The 19,115-nt window shown below is 47.9% G+C and overlaps 1 protein-coding gene across 1 annotated transcript in view; it reads left to right on the top strand.

Annotated features, from left to right (window-relative positions):
• LOC309555398 (microtubule-actin cross-linking factor 1, isoforms 6/7-like) overlaps positions 1–18,300 on the top strand; it is a 191,160-nt gene extending 172,860 nt beyond the window's left edge. Inside the window, exons 37-40 of the mRNA XM_082257413.1 lie at positions 12,268–12,385; positions 15,885–16,063; positions 16,814–16,934; positions 18,122–18,300. Of these exons, the coding sequence (XP_082113539.1) occupies positions 12,268–12,385; positions 15,885–16,063; positions 16,814–16,934; positions 18,122–18,147 (444 nt within the window). The 3' untranslated portion in view covers positions 18,148–18,300. The remainder of the gene's footprint in view (positions 1–12,267; positions 12,386–15,884; positions 16,064–16,813; positions 16,935–18,121) is intronic.
• Positions 18,301–19,115: the final 815 nt, after the last annotated feature.

The raw sequence follows: 19,115 nt of genomic DNA, 5'->3' as shown, positions 1-19,115 counted from the left end.
TTATTTATTATGTGTATTATCCTGACTTATGAAATTATTTTGGTAGATGGATGAGAGATAATGTGGAATTAATATGATCTGTCGACTATTGGTATTAGGAAATGCTGATATACTTTTAGGATACGTTTATGTATTTTAAGCAGGAGACAACCATTGCTATGTAGGGAATGTGATATCCAAACATGTATCTATAATAGCTCTGGTTAATATCTGCGCTGGTATTGTACTGTTTTAAATTGTATTTTAAATTGTATCTTAAACTGTAATTTTAATATATGTTTTTTAAAAGTGGATAGCCCCTTGCTTCTCCCGTCCCAGCCAAGGTGGATAAGGATTATCGGTTACTGGCCCCTTTAAGAATACACAACTATATAATTAGGGCCGATGGTATCCCGGGTATATAGGGAAGGGCGTTAGCAGGAAGCAAGGTGGGACCTGAGGAAGGAGGCTCAGCCTCCGAAACGCGTTGTCCGTAGTAACAGCAGAGGCAGTGCACCCGTGTCTTGAATCCCCCACCTCGCAGCTCCGTACAACTTGTGGCTCCGGCTTTGGCTGAGGCTCTCCTGAGGCGCCGTAGATCACGTTGGTATAGTGTGCAGGCGCACTAGAACCGGCATCCGGTGACCAGGCAACACAGGAAGTGAAGGAGAGCGGGGATACAGCGGTGGCAGCCGCGGATGAGGAGACCGCAGAGTCACCATCTGGAGGGACGGGAGGAGCGAGTAGCTCCTGTTGGAATGCTGTAAAGCGATTGTCTTAAAGGAAAAGTGTGAGTGCAATTCCAATGTACTGTGTTATTGTCCTTTATTAAAGCGTTATTGCCCGAGGTTGCGTGCGCTTTTCTTTACAGATTTGAATTGTTTTGATCCGCCCCCCCCAGTGGAGTGAGAGAGGAGCAGCAGCAACCAGGACATTTCAGCCAAAAAAACATACAAACAAAGGAGGTGAACACATGGACAGCGCCATGGGCTGGTGAAGTACTCCTCTTTGTACTTGTTGCATATCAGCATGTGCAGGATCTGTCCTTTTTGATTGTCTTAAGAATGTTGAAGACATTAAGACTAGCCCAATTGAGTTGCCTATGGATCACGGTCCTCCATGGTGGATTGGACAGACGGTTATGAGGGACAAGCTGTCTGACATTTATGAGAAAGCTGTCAATGAAGATGACAGAAACGAGAAGGAGCGAAATGATGCCAAAAATGCAGTTGAAGAATGTGTATATGAGATGAGAGACAAACTGTGTGGCATTTATGAGAAATCCGTCAATGAAGATGACAAAACAGTTTCATCCGGAAGCTTGAGGATAATAGGAGGCTTATCAGTGAGTCAGCAGTGCTTGACACATGCGTGCCTGGAAATCTGTGTCCCAACCCTAGGGTTGAAACAAGAGGGGGGGGTATGTAACAGGAAGTCAGCTAAATCTGGGAATGTAGTCACAGGAAGGAGATACATTTCTACCTGATTTAGAAAGTCCATTAATTAATTTAGGGTGTTGGCTACAGAGCTAGCCAGCAGGAAGTTGAAAGGCCTTCACCTGTTCAGAATGAGGGAGTTAAGGCTCTATAATTTGTTCAGAGAAATTCCTATTGTTTGCTGCCTCCAGAAGCTGCATCCTGAAGCCATGTGGGCTGGGAGCAGGAGGACAGTCAGCGTGTGCCTCCCGACAGGATGTGTGGGCCTGGGAGAAGACCCCCCGGAGTGATGTGTGCCCGGGACGGTAACCAAGGGTGAATACGTCTCAAAGGTGAGAAGACGAACTGTTGATGTGAAAGAAACAAAGGACTGTGTTGCCCTGTGAAGCTATTATAAAAGGACTATTGAGTGTCCGCTGGAGGACAAGGAAGTCTGCCCGACGGTAGGTTGGAGACAGACACTTAGGCAGGTTCCAGTTGTGAGAAGGTAGCCGCCCACAGAGGCAAGGATTTATTTTCTGTTTTATTTTATTTTGGATGTTTTGCTGCATACAGCCTGGTGAAGAAAACACCATTTAATAAACCACACTGTTTGTTTGCAAGCACTTGTCGGCTACCTCTCTGGGAAAACGCACCCCCCAAGGGGTCATCCACGCCTACCACCGAGCTAATCCCTCACAATACACAGTTTGATTCTGGATGACTCCAAAGCTTGTACTGTCGAGTTCTTGGGGTAACTATAGCCAGAATCACGGATTTCGTGTTCCAGAGCTTAAGGAAGCAGGCTACTGGCGGAGATACCCAGTCGGTGGTGTCCGGATTCCGTCACATTGGTGGCAGCGGTGGGATGCTGGACAAGGAGTCTCCCAACCTCCCTAAAGCAATTGGGGTTCCACAAGCCCCCCAACCAAAGTGACTCACGTCACAGTATATATCCCCCCTTAGCAGAGATTGCCCCGTATCTATATCACCCCATAGTAGGGACCTTCCTGTGTCTATATCCCCCATAGTAGGGATCTTCCTGTATCTATATCCCCCCATTGTGGAGATCACCCTATGTCTATATTCCTCCTTAGAAGAGTAGTAAGGACCTTCCTGTAGCCATATCCCCCCATTGTGGAGATCACCTTATGTATATGTGACGTGAGTCACTTTGGTTGGGGGGGCTTGTGGAACCCCGATTGCTTTAGGGAGGTTGGGAGACTCCTTGTCCAGCATCCTCTGTGCCTCTTATGTGAAAGTCACCCTGTGTCTATAAGGGGCACAGGGTGACCAAAAACCCCAGTCAGGCCAGCTCTGCACTAATCACACTCTTGCTAGTGGGGGTGGGGGTTTGTTGTTGTTGAATACCTGCATTCCATTGTTATTATGGGATGGGTATGTTGAGTGGATTGACTAAGGGAGAGGGGTTGTCCCTGAAGTGTTCATCTCCATGTGCTTTGTGTTTGAATACACAGTTTGATTCTGGATGACTCCAAAGCTTGTACTGTCGAGTTCTTGGGGTAACTATAGCCAGAATCACGGATTTCGTGTTCCAGAGCTTAAGGAAGCAGGCTACTGGCGGAGATACCCAGTCGGTGGTGTCCGGATTCCGTCACATTGGTGGCAGCGGTGGGATGCTGGACAAGGAGTCTCCCAACCTCCCTAAAGCAATTGGGGTTCCACAAGCCCCCCAACCAAAGTGACTCACGTCACAGTATATATCCCCCCTTAGCAGAGATTGCCCCGTATCTATATCACCCCATAGTAGGGACCTTTCTGTGTCTATATCCCCCATAGTAGGGATCTTCCTGTATCTATATCCCCCCATTGTGGAGATCACCCTATGTCTATATTCCTCCTTAGAAGAGTAGTAAGGACCTTCCTGTAGCCATATCCCCCCATTGTGGAGATCACCTTATGTATATGTGACGTGAGTCACTTTGGTTGGGGGGGCTTGTGGAACCCCGATTGCTTTAGGGAGGTTGGGAGACTCCTTGTCCAGCATCCTCTGTGCCTCTTATGTGAAAGTCACCCTGTGTCTATAAGGGGCACAGGGTGACCAAAAACCCCAGTCAGGCCAGCTCTGCACTAATCACACTCTTGCTAGTGGGGGTGGGGGTTTGTTGTTGTTGAATACCTGCATTCCATTGTTATTATGGGATGGGTATGTTGAGTGGATTGACTAAGGGAGAGGGGTTGTCCCTGAAGTGTTCATCTCCATGTGCTTTGTGTTTGAATACACAGTTTGATTCTGGATGACTCCAAAGCTTGTACTGTCGAGTTCTTGGGGTAACTATAGCCAGAATCACGGATTTCGTGTTCCAGAGCTTAAGGAAGCAGGCTACTGGCGGAGATACCCAGTCGGTGGTGTCCGGATTCCGTCACATTGGTGGCAGCGGTGGGATGCTGGACAAGGAGTCTCCCAACCTCCCTAAAGCAATTGGGGTTCCACAAGCCCCCCAACCAAAGTGACTCACGTCACAGTATATATCCCCCCTTAGCAGAGATTGCCCCGTATCTATATCACCCCATAGTAGGGACCTTCCTGTGTCTATATCCCCCATAGTAGGGATCTTCCTGTATCTATATCCCCCCATTGTGGAGATCACCCTATGTCTATATTCCTCCTTAGAAGAGATTGCCCTGTATCTATATCCATCCCCCCAATAGTAGTGACCTTCCTGTTTCTATATCCCCCCATAGAAGAGATCTCCATGTGTTTATGTCCCCCCCCCCCCCCATAGTAGGGATCTCCCTGTGTCTATATCCCCCCTTAGTAGGGATCACACTGTATCTATATCTTCCAGTAGTCTAGATTTCCCTGTGTCCATATCTCCCATTGTAGAGATCTCCCTGTGCCTATATCCCCCCATAGTAGGGATCTCCCTGTGTCTATATCTCCCCATAGAAGAGATCCCTCTCCTCTTCCCATCACTCTGGTACAACTTGATCTTGGCTCACCAATGGTTTACATCTTGTGGTGAACCCTCTGTATTCATGCTGGTGAAGTCTTCTCTTGATTGTTGACTTTGACACACATACACCTACCTCCTGGAGATGGTTCTTGATCTGGCCAACTGTTGTGAAGGGTGTTTTCTTCACCAGGGAAAGAATTCTTCGGTCATCCACCACAGTTGTTTTCCATGGTCTTCCGGGTCTTTTGGTGTTCCTGAGCTCATCTGTGCGTTCTTTCTTTTTAAGGATGTTCCAAACAGTTGGTTTGGCCACACCTAATGTTTTTGCTATCTCTCGGATGGGTTTGTTTTGTTTTTTCAGCCTAATGATGGCTTACTTCACTGATAGTGATAGCTCTTTGGATCTCATACTGAGAGTTGACAGCAACAGATTCCAAATGCAAATAGCACACTTGAAATTAACTCTGGACCTTTTATCTGCTCCTTGTAAATGGGATAATGAGGGAATAACACACACCTGGCCAGGGCCGGACTGGGAATAAAAACCAGCCCTGGAAATAATTTAATACCAGCCCCATAGCCCCATAGCATTTCTGGTTATAAGTGGTAAAAGTGGAGCAATCATCAAGGGGGACCCCAGGAACTCTGGGAATGTGGGAGAGGGGGTTACTGATATAAGGGGGGCCTTTATATCAATGCCCTCTTACAACACTGTATTTACTCCCCCCTTACATCACTGACCCCCCCCCCCCCCCCCCAGACTGGCCTGCAGGGCTGTCCCTGACCTCCTCTCAGGTGTACTGTGCAGGGCTTAGTCAGTCGGCTCCAGCTTGGTGGCTCCGGTTTTATCCTATAGTCTCCTCTCCACAGTCCACATATGTCTGACTTCTCCTATGGCCCCCATCCTGGCGGCACTCCAACTCTTGACTCCTCTCCAGACTCCCCCTCAAAAAATGCAGACATTATTAAAGAAAGGAGATGGTCATAGACTGCAGACATGATCATAGACTGCAGACATGATACAAGAGAGGGTCATAGACTGCAGACATGATACAAGAGATGGTCAGAGACTGCAGACATGATACAAGAGATGGTCAGAGACTGCAGACATGATACAAAGAGATGGTCAGAGACTGCAGACATGATACAAGAGATGGTCAGAGACTGCAGACATAAATACAAGCGATGGTAAGAGACGGCAGACATGATACAAGAGATGGTCAGAGACTGCAGACATGATACAAGAGATGGTCAGAGACTGCAAACATAAATACAAGAGATGGTCAGAGACTGCAGACATGATACAAGAGATGGTCAGAGACTGCAGACATGATACAAGAGATGGTCAGAGACTGCAGACATGATACAAGAGATGGTCAGAGACTGCAGACATTATACAGAAGATGGTCAGAGGCTGCAGACATAAATACAAGAGATGGTCAGAGACTGCGGACATAAATACAAGAGATGGTTAGAGACTCAGGACATGATAGAAGAGATGGTCAGAGACTGCAAACATGATACAAGAGATGGTCAGAGACTGCAGACATAAATACAAGAGAGGGTCAGAGACCAGTGCCCACCAAATGCAGCCTTATCAGTGTCCACCAAATGAAGCCTTACCAGTGCCTGGATCACACACATTAGCAATCTCCTGCAGGATCAGGGAGCTTGGATTTGAATTGCCTGGATCAGCCACTGTAACAAAGTCCTGCATCCTAGACCAGCTCCTATGATACACATTACACAGATTCAATTTCACAGCATTGGATCAGTAATCCATTTATCACAGGAGACGGTCTAGAAGGCGGGACTTTGTTACAGTGGCCGCCGAACATTTTAGACCCAAGCCTTGTGTGCAGGGGCGGACTGACAGCTCATGAGGCCCCCTGGGCAATAGGAGATTGTGGGGCCCCTGTGTCTCTGCCCAAACTCAAGCCACACCCACACAAAGCCCCACCTACATATTGCAGCTCAGCTGCATAGAGGGGGCATTTAAATATCTACTGCTGCATAGCTTGCATTGAATATCCAGGCTAATATTCATAGAAGCTGCTGGGCACTTTCAGTTTAAAGATGGCTGCTGAAGAGAGGAGGGAGCGAGGGAGGAGAGATAGGAATAGGAGGGAGAGATGGGGGAGATAGGAAAGTAGGAGTATAATGGGGAAAGGGGAGAGAGGAAGATGGGAGTGAGAAACAAAGAGGGTGAGAGAGTAAATAAGGGGAGGCGGGGGAGAGAGAGGGGGTGAGAGAGAAGGGGGTAATAGAGAGGTGGTGTGTGAAAGTTAGGGGGGGTGAGAGAAAGAGGGGGTGGGGGGTATTAGATAGAGGGGGTAAGAGAGGGAGAGGGGGTGAGAGAAAAATAGAGAGCGGGTGAAAGAGCGAGGGATAAGAGACAGAGAGAAAAGGGAAGGGGGAGAGAGAAGGGTGTAAGGGGGGGAGAGAGAGGGTGGTAAGAGAGAGAGGGAGATAGGGAGTGAGAGAAAAAGAGGGGGATAGAAGAGGGTGGGGGAGAAAGAGAGGGGTGTGTGGGAGAGAGGGGGGGTAAGAGAGGGGGATTAAGAGAGAGAAAAAGAGACCAGGGTGTGAGAGGGAGTGAGAGAAAAAGAGGGGGTAAGAGAGAGGGGGTGGGTGAGAGAGGGGGGTATGAGGAGGAGGTGGGAGAGAGGGTAGGTGAGAGAGAGAGGGTGGTAAAAGAGATGGTGGGGAAGATAGAGAGGGGTGAGAGAGAGGGTAGGTAAGAGAAAGATGGGGGGGTGAGAGAGAGAGGGGGGATAAGAGGGGGGAGGTGAGAAAGAGAGAGGGGGTGAGAGAAAGGGAGGGAAATGAGAGAGAGTGGGGGGTATGAGAGACAGTTGGTGAGAGAGAGAGGGGGGGAGGTGAGAGAAAAATGGGGGTGAGAGAGAGAGAGGGGTAAGGGAGAGGTGGTGAGAGAAAGGGGGGTGTGAGAGAGAAAGGTCCACCCTCTGAAAACTTGGCTTTGTTCCAGAATTCCTTACAAATTCACCATCTGCCACAGTAATGCCTCTTACTGTATCAGGGACGTAACTAGAACTTACAGGGCCCTGGTGCAAGAAACATTGAAGGGCCCCCCTCCCCCATCAGTCCTTCCCACTGATCTGTTCTGCTGTGGGCCCCTTTCCTACTGTCTACGGTGGCAGAAAGCAAGTGATATGTCCCCAGCACACCAGGGAATTCCACATAAGGGTCCAGTGCAGTGGCAGAACTACCAAGATTGCAAAGGTGGCACTTGTGACCGGGGACCTGGCGTTCCGCCACTGCCAGGTACCCAGCCTTCTCTTGCTGTTTGCCCCTGCTTTTGGCAATGCTGGTTTGGCTTCTGTCTCTACGCTAGTGGTGGCAGTCTATTAGGACCCAGGTGCTGGTTACATTATGGGGCTGATGGGTGCATGCGGTGGAGAGCTTGCACTATTGGTTGTAGACAACTGAGATCCCGCCTGTCATCTAGCAGCAGTAATGTTGCAAAGCCTTCTCTATTGACATGTCAATCGGGATGTGATCCAGGTGATTCTCCCAGTTGGATCTACTAAACACAGTATTTATTAGCATCAAGAGTACAATCACACATATCAACCATAAGTTCAGCAGCCATGTGTGCTGGCCCTCCTGCACATGCGCTCATCAGCCCCATAAAGTACCCAGCAGTGTGTCCAATTCTGCTGCTGTTGCAGCCATGGATTTAGAGACCAGCGCTGCTCAATAGCAGGGATAGGACAGCAAGAGGAGGCTGGGAACCCCAATGATAACGGAACACCAGTCGCATATGCGACTTTTCTTATCCTGGTAGTTCTGCCACTGGTCCACAGTGGGAGGATTCCCCCATCCACTTGGAATGTGTAGATGGGGGAATTTTTTATTTTCATTCAATCTAAGGCCACCTTTTCAGATTGGGCAGACACCATCCAGCGGATCTGCCTGCTCAGCGGAGATCCCTCCACTGATCCTCACTGAGCAGGTGGATGACAGGTCCATGTCCACCCCACTATGCAGAGTGGACATAGACACAGCCTACTATTCTCTGTGGGGCAGTCAGATGGAAATGGGCCGACTGTCCATTTCCATCTGTCTGACATCTGATCCGATCCGCTGGATGGATGGGGAATGGATCCCCATCCGTCTGTTTTTAGCAGATTGGACCAGATTGGATGCTGGTGGGTTTTAGCAAACACATTTCCACTGACATCTGCTGCTGCATAAAGAACAATGGATGGTACGGTCGGGTCTGCCTAGAAAAACTGACAGGCAGACCCGATTTGTCATTATTGGCTGCCTAAGTGCTGAAAAGTGAAGTTTGGGAAGCTGCTGGAGGAACTGAGAAGGGGAGGGAGATAGGTACAGCTCACTTCAGTGATCACAGAGCAGAGATCGCTCACCTGGGAATCTGGTAGCTGATCATTGACACAGCTGGGAATGTGTAGCAGGCTATTTTTCATATTTCCCGCCCACACATCCTCCTTCCACACATCCTCCTTCTCTTTGGCAGGCACAGCTGCATGCCGACTGCCGAGCATAGGAGAGTGGGCGGGGCCGGCCAGGCTGAGACACGAGAAACAGGGGCGGGAGGAGGAGGAAGTTGTATTCCCCTCTGCTCTCCTGTCCCTAAAGGGGAGGAGGGAGTGTGCTCGCTGGGCTGTCACACACACTCGGCTCAGCTCCAGCCTCCAGCCACCGGGCACTTTAGAGGAGGAGGAGGTGGGAGGGGAGAACTTAAGCGTCCCTCCCCTCTGCCTCAGCTCGCGGCGCACCCGCTGTGCACTCGCCCAGGATCGGTCTTGGGCACCGCTGCAGCCACAGCCCCAAGCGGCCCCAGGGCCGGCGGCCTAGCGGGAAATTTCCCGCTATCCCGCTAGGCCAGTCCGGCCCTGCACCTGGCCATGGAACAGCTGAGCAGCCAACTGTCCCATTACTTTTGGTCCCTTAAAAAGTGGGAGGCACATATACAAACTGTTGTAATTCCTACACCGTTCACCTGAATTGGATGTAAATACCCTCAAATTAAAGCTGAAAGTCTGCAGTTAAAGCACATCTTGTTTGTTTTATTTCAAATCCATTGTGGTAGTGTATATAGCCAAAACAATTAGAATTGTGTAGATGTCCCAATATTTATGGACCTGACTGTATATTCCACCATAGCATGTGTCTATATCCCACCATAACATAGTCCTCCCTGTATCCCTATTCCCAGTGGTAAGGATCTCCCTGTGACTATATCCCACCATAACATAGTCCTCCCTGTATCCCTATTCCCAGTGGTAAGGATCTCCCTGTGTCTTTGTCCTACCATAATAGAGACCATCTTATGTCTGCATTCCCTGGTAGTAGGGGGATAGCTCTTTTACAAAAGGGTTTATCGAAAATCAGCAAAATACAAAGAATCGTAATACGGAGAAAAAGCATGTGCAAAATTAATACAAATATAAGTGAACAGAACTAAACAAATAATGGCGGGATCAGGATCCTTACTCAGCACAAAAAAGACAAATGACAATACCAAACAAGAAAGATGTACTGTTCATTCCCACAGCTGGGGGGGGGGGGGGTTGTCAATGGCTCAGAAAACCCAGTAAAGGGAGGTAAGGTCCACTGCCCAACCAAATAGAAAGCCATCAAACAGAGGAGCAGCCTGTATACCAAGCAATCAGAGAAGATAGACATAGAGAAAGGCAGAATAAAGAATAGAAAAGAGTAGAAAGGGAGAGAGAAGAGAAAATCCCAGGGGTCAAACAGTAAAAAATGTCAGATCGCTAGAAACAGATGATAAAAATGCGATGGATAGGTATACAATATCCAAGGTTGCCAGATGTGAAGGAATTTATGATAGGAATCGGTCAATATAGCTGTCAACGTCTCGTTGACCATGATACAGCTTCAAAGCTGAGAGCTGGAGACTTCCAAGCTCTAGCTATGGTAAGCTTGGTTGCTGTAAAAAAGGTGAGCGGCGATTTGTCGTTCAGTATCAAACGGGGTGTCTATAGGTGTGAAAAAGAAAGCCCTCTAGGCAATGGCCTAACTAGATCCTTCAGGGACCGGTGCAAGAAACCATGAGGGTCCCCCCTGGCCCTTCCCACTTATCCCGGGACCCTTTACAGAGTTCCGCCTTACATCAGAGTCCACCGCATTCCCCCTTACATCAGTGCACACAGTGTTCCCCCTTACATCAGAGTCCACCGCATTCCCCCTTACATCAGTACGCACAGTGTTTCCGCCTACATCAGAGCCCACAGTGTTCCCCCTTACATCAGAGTTCCCAGCATTCCCAGAGTCCACTTTACATCAGAGTTCCCCTTAACAGTGCAAGGGGGCACTCTGCAGACCCTAATGTAAAGGGAGGATACTGCAGACTCTAGTGTAAGGGGAACTCTGATGTAAGAGGCTCTCTGGTCTCCAGAGCCCCCCTCCCCCTTACATCAGAGTTTCTACTTACCTCAGTGTCCGCAAACTTTCCGCTTGTACTGTAAGGGTGAACTCTGCTGACTCTGATGTAAGGGGTAATACTGGGAGCTCTGATTTAAGGTGGAATGCTGGGAACTCTGATGTAGGTGGGAACTCTGGTGATTAAAGTACCTCCATATATCAGAGTTCCCCTTTACACCAGAGTCTGCAGAGTGAATAAACTAAGGTAAAGGAGTACACTAATGTAAGAGGGGAGTGAGGACACTGATATAAGGGGGGACCTTTATATCTGCCCCTCTATACCTTAGGGTTTCCGCTCTCCCTTATATAAGTGAACTCCCCCCCACAAAGTGACTGATTGCCCCACAGACTCTGTATGCCCTTGATCTATCCCACACTGACCTCCTATAATTGCCTGCAGGCTTAGTCTTTTGGTCCCCCTCTTCCCCGTGTGCCCCTCCTTGCAATCGCTTTCAAATTTGCTGGAAAGGCGCCAAGCACCATAATGTTACTGTGAACCTGAACAGCGACACAAGCCCTGCCCAGCCGAGACCGGGCAGGGGAGCGGTCAGCTGGTGAGGTGCGCAGTGGCGTTATGTTTTCCTCATAAATTTTAAAGCGTCTGCAGGATGAAGCCGGGGGGGGGGGGGGGGGAGTATTTCGGAAGGAGGCTTGTGCGATCTTTGCGACCCTGGTATTTCCGCCACTGCTCATAGAGATTTTTCTTAATATTGGAGTGTAAAAATGTACAAAGCAAAGCTTTTTTTCCCCCAGTATTTTCCTTGTGTCTGTATCCTCCATAGTAATTATCTTCCAGTGTCTATATCTCTCCATAGTAGGGATCTCCTTGTGTCTATATCTCTCCATAGTAGGGATCTCCTTGTATCTAATGCCTCGTTTCCACTGAGCGGATCGGTTTGGTTCGGTATGGTACGCTAATTTGAGTGTTTCCATTATGAAAGTGGCCCATACAACCGAACCAAACCGCACCATTCCTGGTCCTCCTTCAGATGTAGGGCCATAGGTAATGGTACGGTATGGTAAGGGCAGAGCTACTGGCGTCACTCGATAGATTCCACTGATTGGCAGACAGGAAAACTTCAATGCTCACTTCAAATGAAAGCACAAAACAAACACCTCATTTGGTGTAAACCCCGCATGGCCCCTGGTGGCCGGACTTGCAGTGGAAACGCTCACCTGAATAGACCGGACCATTCTAACCCTTCCAAACTGTACCGACCCGAACCGTTCCGCTCAGTGGAAACGAGGCATATATCTCTCCATAGTAGGGATCTCCTTGTGTCTATATCTCTCCATAGTAGGGATCTTCCTGTCTATTTTTCCCCATTGTAGGAATCTTCCTTGTGTCTATATCCCCCAATTATAGGGATCTTCCTTATGTCTATTGCCAAATAGTAGGGATTTCCTTGTGTCTATGCCCTCCACCAGTTCGACTCTCTCTGTAGCTCCCTCTGATGGACATTTCGCTCCCTGCACCCCTCTCCTCGCTGTGTCAGATTGTCAGTTTGTGTCTCTCTCAGTTTGGCGAATCACAGCAGCTGCGCATGGTGCGGATTCTGCGGAGTACGCTGATGGTGCGGGTTGGAGGCGGCTGGATTGCGTTGGATGAATTTCTGGTGAAGAATGATCCATGTAGAGGTGAGCCCCATTCTTGAGGACCGGTCATTCCAGTTCTGTTGGTGCGTTGAACTCTTTTCACTGCCAGCCGTGCAGAACAGAAATTTGCTTAAACTAATATTGGGTACCCTACATTGCAGCTGATTCTTATCAGAGATGGACAGCAGAGGCGTACACTTTGCATTCTCTCTCTAAATGCAATAAAAATGTATATTTTATACTGACTTTGACTCACAGAGAATGTTTGGGAGGGGAAGAAACTCTTCATACAGAATGAAAGCACAAAACAAACACAGCAAATGGCACTCAGGGTTCAAGAATGTAAAATCAAAGATCACAAAAGACATTAGTGTGTGAAGATACCCAATATTGTCAATGAACCGTCACTGCAGAATACATGTCTACCAGGTGGAGCCCAGCCATGCACTATCAGATCAGGGCCTGGGTATCCCAAACTGAATCATGAGGGACTTTATCTTCACAGTGTCCCACATTAGTATTAGAGGCAAAAATATGAGAGATGCTTTACTCTTAAAATTAATTGGTGGTGATTGAATACAAAACCACTACATTTTAGGGGCCGTTCACATCTTTGTCATGATGTCAATCCATTGATTTCTTATTAGCCTCTAATGCAGTGGTGTATTTTGGTTTTGTGCTGCCCTAGGCAAGACTAAAATTTGGTGCCTCCCCCTCCTCTGTAAATTTGCCTCACTCCCTCCTTTTTAATGGATGTGACTCCCTCCAAAATTTAAGGACTACAAGTCCCAGCATGAACCCCTGAGATCTCACGAGAGGGGGGGGGGGTTGAGAGGGGGTGGGAGAGAGAGGGGGGGTGGGTGAGGGAGGGAGGGAGAGAGAGAGGGGTGGGTGAGGGAGGGAGGGGTGAGAGAGAAAGGGGGTGAGCGAGAGAGAGAGAGAGAGAGAGAGGGGGGATGGGAGAGAGAGGGGGTGAGAGAGGGGGGATGGGAGAGAGAGAGAGGGGGAATGGGAGAGAGAGAGAGGGGGGATGGGAGAGAGAGAGAGAGAGAGAGGGGAATGGGAGAGCGAGGGGGGGTGAGAGAGAGAGAGGGGGAATGGGAGAGCGAGAGGGGGGGTGAGAGAGAGAGAGAGGGTGAGAGAGAGAGAGAGAGGGGGACAGGAGAGATAGGGGGGATGAGAGAGAGAGAGGGGGGATGAGAGAGAGAGGGGGGATGAGAGGATGAGAGACAGGGAAGAGGGGGGATGAGAGAGAGGGGGGATGAGAGAGTGTGAGAGAGAGAGGTGAGAGAGGGAAGAGGGGGGTGAGAAAGAGAGGAGGGGGGTGCGAGACGCGGCTCTAGCAACCAGTGGCCAATAGAGTCTCAGGTGGAGGGGGGGGGGCTTTTTTGCTGCCCCCCTGCAAAGTGCTGCCCTAGGCCTGGGCCTTGTCGGCCTAGGCCAAAATACAGCACTGCTCTAATGTACACTATATTACCAAAAGTATTGGGACACCTGCCTTTACACGCACATAGCCCTTAAATGCATCCCAGTCTTAGTCCGGAGGGTTCAATATTGAGTTGGCCCACCCTTTGCAGCTATAACAGCTTCAACTCTTCTGGGAAGGCTGTCCACAAGGTTTAGGAGTGTGTCTATGGGAATGTTTGACCGTTCTTCCAGAAGTGCATTTGTGAGGTCAGGCACTGATGTGAACGAGAAGGCCTGACTCACAGTCTCCTCTGCAGTCCAGTCACGTTCCTCCACCCTAAACTCGCTCATTCATGTCTTTATAGACCTTGCTTTGTGCACTGGTGCGCAGTCATGTTGGAAAAGGAAGGGGCCATCCCCAAACTGTTCCCACAAAGTTAGGAGCATGAAATTGTCCAAAATGTGTTGGTTTGCTGATGCCTTAAGTGTTTCCTTCACGGGAACTAAGGGCCCAAGCCCAACCCCTGAAAAACAACCCCACACCATGATCCCCCCTCCACCAAATGATTTGGACCAGTGCACAAAACAAGGTCCATAAAGACATAGATGAGCAAGTTTGGGGTGGAGGAACTTGACTGGCCTGCACGGAGTCCTGACATCAAACCAATAGAACACCTTTCGGATGACTTAAAGCAGAGACTGTGAGCCAGGCCTTCTCGTCCACATAAGTGCCTGAGCTCACAAATGCACTTCTGGAAGAATAGTCAAACATTCCCGTAGACACACCTCTAAAAATTGTGGACAGCCTTCCCAGAAGAGTTGAAGCTGTTATAGCTGCAAAGGGTGGGCCAACTCAATATTGAACCCTACAGACTAAGACTGGGATGTCATTAAAGTTTATGTGTGTGTAAAGGCAGGTGTCCCAATACTTTTGGTAATATAGTGTATATCTAAAGCCAACATTTTTTTTGTGGCATTGGGCAGTGGTTTCCAAACTGTGGCCAGCCCTTGGGGCACCATTCCTCCCAATGACACCCACGATGGGGCACCATTCTTCCCACTGATACCAATGATGGGGCACCATTCCTACTACTAAAACCAACTGTGGTGCATTTCATACTCTCACTGGTCACAGTGTAGCCACCTAAAGCCAATGATGGGGCACTATTCATCCCACGGACACCAATGATAGGAACATTTCCCCCCACTGATACCAATGATGGCCCCTTTAAGCCATAGATGGGGCACTATTTTCCCTACTAATTCCCACAATGGAGCACTATTCCTTCCACTGACACCAACAATGGGGCACAATTCCCCCACTAACAACAATGGGGCACAATTGCCCCCACTGATACCAACAACCAGTGATGGGGCACTGTTCCCCTTACTGATAGCAACAATGGGGCACTATTCCTTCTAGTGATACCAATGATGAGGCAGCATCTCTCCCACTGATACCAACGATGGGTCACTATTCCCCCTACTGATACTAATGATGGGGCACTATTCCTCCCACCAAAACCAATTATGGGGCATTCTCTACTCCCATTGGTCAGTCTGGCCCCTTTAAGCCATAGATGGGGCACTATTTTTCCTACTGATTCCCACAATGGAGCACTATTCCTTCCACTGACACCAACAATGGGGCACAAATCCCCCACTAACAACAATGGGGCACAATTCCCGCCACTGATACCAACAATGGGGCACCTTTCCTCCCACTGATACCATTGATGGGGCACTAGTCCCCCTACTGATAGCAACAATGGGGCACTATTCCTTCTAGTGATACCAATGATGGGGCAGCATCTCTTCCACTGATACCGACGATGGGGCACTATTCCCCCTACTGATATCAACAATGGGGCAATATTCCTCCTAGTGATACCAATGATGTGGCAGCATGTCTCCCACTGATACCAACAATGGGGCACTATTCCTCCTAGAGATACCAATGATGGGGCAGCATGTCTCCCACTGATACCAACGATGAGTGGGAGGAATAATTAACACAACAGGAAGTCAGTTCAGTTTTCTTGCTGCTGTTGGATCTTGTGCTCTGAATTTCCTGTTATGATATGATATCACGTTATGTCATATGATGTCATGTCTCAATGTTCCTGTTTTACAGTGAAAGGTCGGACCAACCTTAAAATTAATGAGAAATACCTCTCCGCCGAATTCTCCCCATCTGCTGGGAAGTGTTCAGGGAGTCAGTCCGCATCGAAGGGGATGTCCCCCAGCAGGTCGAATTCCAGCCTGAGTCTGTACACCAGCGCCTCAGCCCCCAACAGTCCGCAGAGCAGGAAGGTGAGAATCACGCTAGATTGGTAGTGGATGTGAGCGAGAAGGGATGAGAGGAACACAATGGATGCTTTTCTTAACTAATATTCAATATTATAATTGAAAAAGATGTTGGGGACTATTTTGATAAAGGGAATTTGTGAAGTTGACATTGTTGGGAGAGAAAGGGAGACCTCCCATCCTCTCGAAGGTCCCAGATTTTTTATGTTTTGCCTTCTTTGAAACTGATGACTATCTGCAACACTGGCAATAAATCAATCACTGTCATTTAAAATACATCACCAGGAAGATAGGAGGGGGAACACAGTGACTTAGTAGTTTGCACTTCTTCCTTGCAGCAGTGGCCTCCTTACTTTGAACTCTGCCAGGACACTATCTGCATGGAGTTCTCCCTGTGCCTGTGTGGGTTTTCTCTGGGTACTCCAGTTGCCTCCCACACGTCAAACACATACTGGTAGGCTAATTGGCTCCTGTCTAATTGGCCCTGTGTGTGTGAATGTACGTATGCATGTAAGTTAGGGGACCTTAGACTGTGAGCTCCTTGAGGGCAGGGACTGATGTGAATGTACAATATGTAAAAGCACTGCAAAATTGTTGCTGCTATATAAATAAATAGGATTCACCTGCAGTGAATTTTTGGTACTTTACAAATATGAGTGTAAGTATGGTGCTTCAGTTATAGTCAATTTATTTTGGTTGATATTCGTTGAGCCTTTCTGTCCACCCATCTTACGTCCTTGTACAACTCACCCCCAGGCTGTCCTTCGGAGGACCCGATCCGGCGACCGATGTCAAAGGTCTAGATCATCTCTGATCACAGATGGGGCAGACTTAAAGTTCGTAGCAGCTGAAGACAGCACCAATTCCACCTCAACAGGTCAGTAATGAACAGCCTAGTGTTAGAGATAAGATGGCCTCCTTTCCTGTTGAGAAAAAAAAACAAGCATTATGAGCTTTTTTTTCTACCAATAGTATGAACAGGTAATATTATTTCCAACTACGTAGAAACCGAGTTTAAATATTTATTTTTCCATTTATACTTGTGATCCCATGGTCTATATTCCTCGTCTTCCCTGTATACTGGTCGTTAAATGGACATTATCATTCGCCTTCCCTGTATACTGGTCATTTCATGGTCTATATCTATCACCTTCTATCTATACTGGTTGATCCATGGTCTATATCTATCACCTTCTCTGTATACTGGCCAGTTGATAGTCTATATCCCTCACCTTCTCTGTATACTGGTTGCCCCATGGACTATTTCCATAATTTTTCCAATATACTGGTCATTCCATGGCCTTTTAATCTCACCTTCTCTGTATACATGTTGATCCATGGTCTATATCCCTCACCTTGCCTATATACTATTCGTCCCATGGTTCATATCACTCACCTTTTCTATATACAGGCCATTCAATGGTCTGTATCCCTAACCTTTACTGTATACTGGTCATTCTTTGGTCTATATCTCTGCCTTCGCCATATACTGGTCATCCTATGGTATAACTATCTCCTGTCTCAGTATACTGGCCACCCCATGGTCCACATCCCTCACCTTCCCTGTAAAATGGTCATCCCATTGTCTGTATCACTCTTCTTACCTCTATACCCATCATCCTATTGTCTATTTTCTTCACTTTTCTTATCTACTGGTCATCCCATGGTCTCTACCCCTCTTCTTCCCTCTATGCTGGTCATCCCATAGTCTCTACCCCTCTCCTTCCCTCTATGCTGGTCATCCCACAGTCGCTACCCCTCACCTTTCTTCTATACCAGACATCCCAATGTACATATTTCTTACCCTCTCTGTATACTGCTTATCATTTTTTATTTTTTTTTTTGGCTGGAGTTGTTTTTTAGTTTTAACTTTACCCCCATTAGGATTTGGTATTTAGTAAATTTATAGAACCAGTGCAGGGTCTAAATAATTTTACAGCTGATCATAATGATCATCAAAATATTACAGGAGTCCTGGGTTGGCACATCCTTTCTTATTTACAGGCAATATCCTACATCCCAGCCTCTGGTTTTCTGATTTTGGCTTCTTGTCTTCTATTACAGATAAAACGGACACCCCTCCGACATGACCTCCTGTGACCTCTGTCCCCTTGGAAGCTCATCGTACTCCAGATCTGCCGAATAGGAACCTGTGGGCTGGCCCATAGCATGGCAGAAAATGCACCCGATGTCTGCTTGTCAAGAGGCCCCTGACAATGGAGGCGGCCATGACATTCTGAGACTTGGGGGCTCCAGAGAGTCAGACTTGTTGTGTCTCTCCATGGAGGACAATGAGAGTGGAGGTCACCACCGAGTGACATATTGAATGAATGTGTTGTGTGTGACTATGAGGTGACATCACTCAGTTCCATGATCAACTCTTGCTGATACTCTGATAGGAGATGCCATCTGCCCCTGCCCGGTCAATTAAGCACAGAAGCTCAGAGAGGGAGTATAATATGTTTCTCAGCCATTATGAAGGGTAAATAAAGTCTTCACCTTTGGGTTTTACTGCTGCCTTCAGGAGGATTGGACATTAGAAAAAAAAAAAAAAAAACTGTAGGCCAGCCAAGGACAACCCTTCCTACTACCAGCATGCTTCAGTTTCTGGCTAGTATCCAAGGAGGGTGGGGGGACTTATTTTTTGCAAGCACTTTTTTCTCTTTTCTCTTTAGAAAATACTATTTAAACTCATTAGAGACATTTCTTTCTCTTCTTTCCCCCACGTGGTGGTATGACTTGTAGCTATCACTACCTGAGAGGCGAGTGTGTGAACTGGTGTCTTTGTCCTTCAGGGAACCCTTTCTGATCTTGCATAGGAAGAAGGAGTGTTGAGGTCCAGAACTTCCTTCTTGTCCAAGGTAGTTTCTGCATTTTGCCTCAACAAGGACTTTTTTCTTACATTGCATGATTCTATATTTCTGCCACTGATTCGTCTTTGTTATCTCAGATGGATCAGGCACCTTCTTCTTAGTTCACCATTTCTAGGTGACTAAGGCAGACCATTAGCCAAGCTTATGGTTCCAAGGATCTGGTTCCACACACTCATCTCTTAAGG

The sequence above is a fragment of the Pelophylax lessonae genome (genome assembly GCF_965119305.1).
Source record: "Pelophylax lessonae genome assembly, chromosome: 5".
Taxonomy (NCBI): domain Eukaryota; kingdom Metazoa; phylum Chordata; class Amphibia; order Anura; family Ranidae; genus Pelophylax; species Pelophylax lessonae.
Note: the sequence above shows the minus strand (reverse complement) of the source record. Positions and strands in the feature narration are given on the sequence as shown.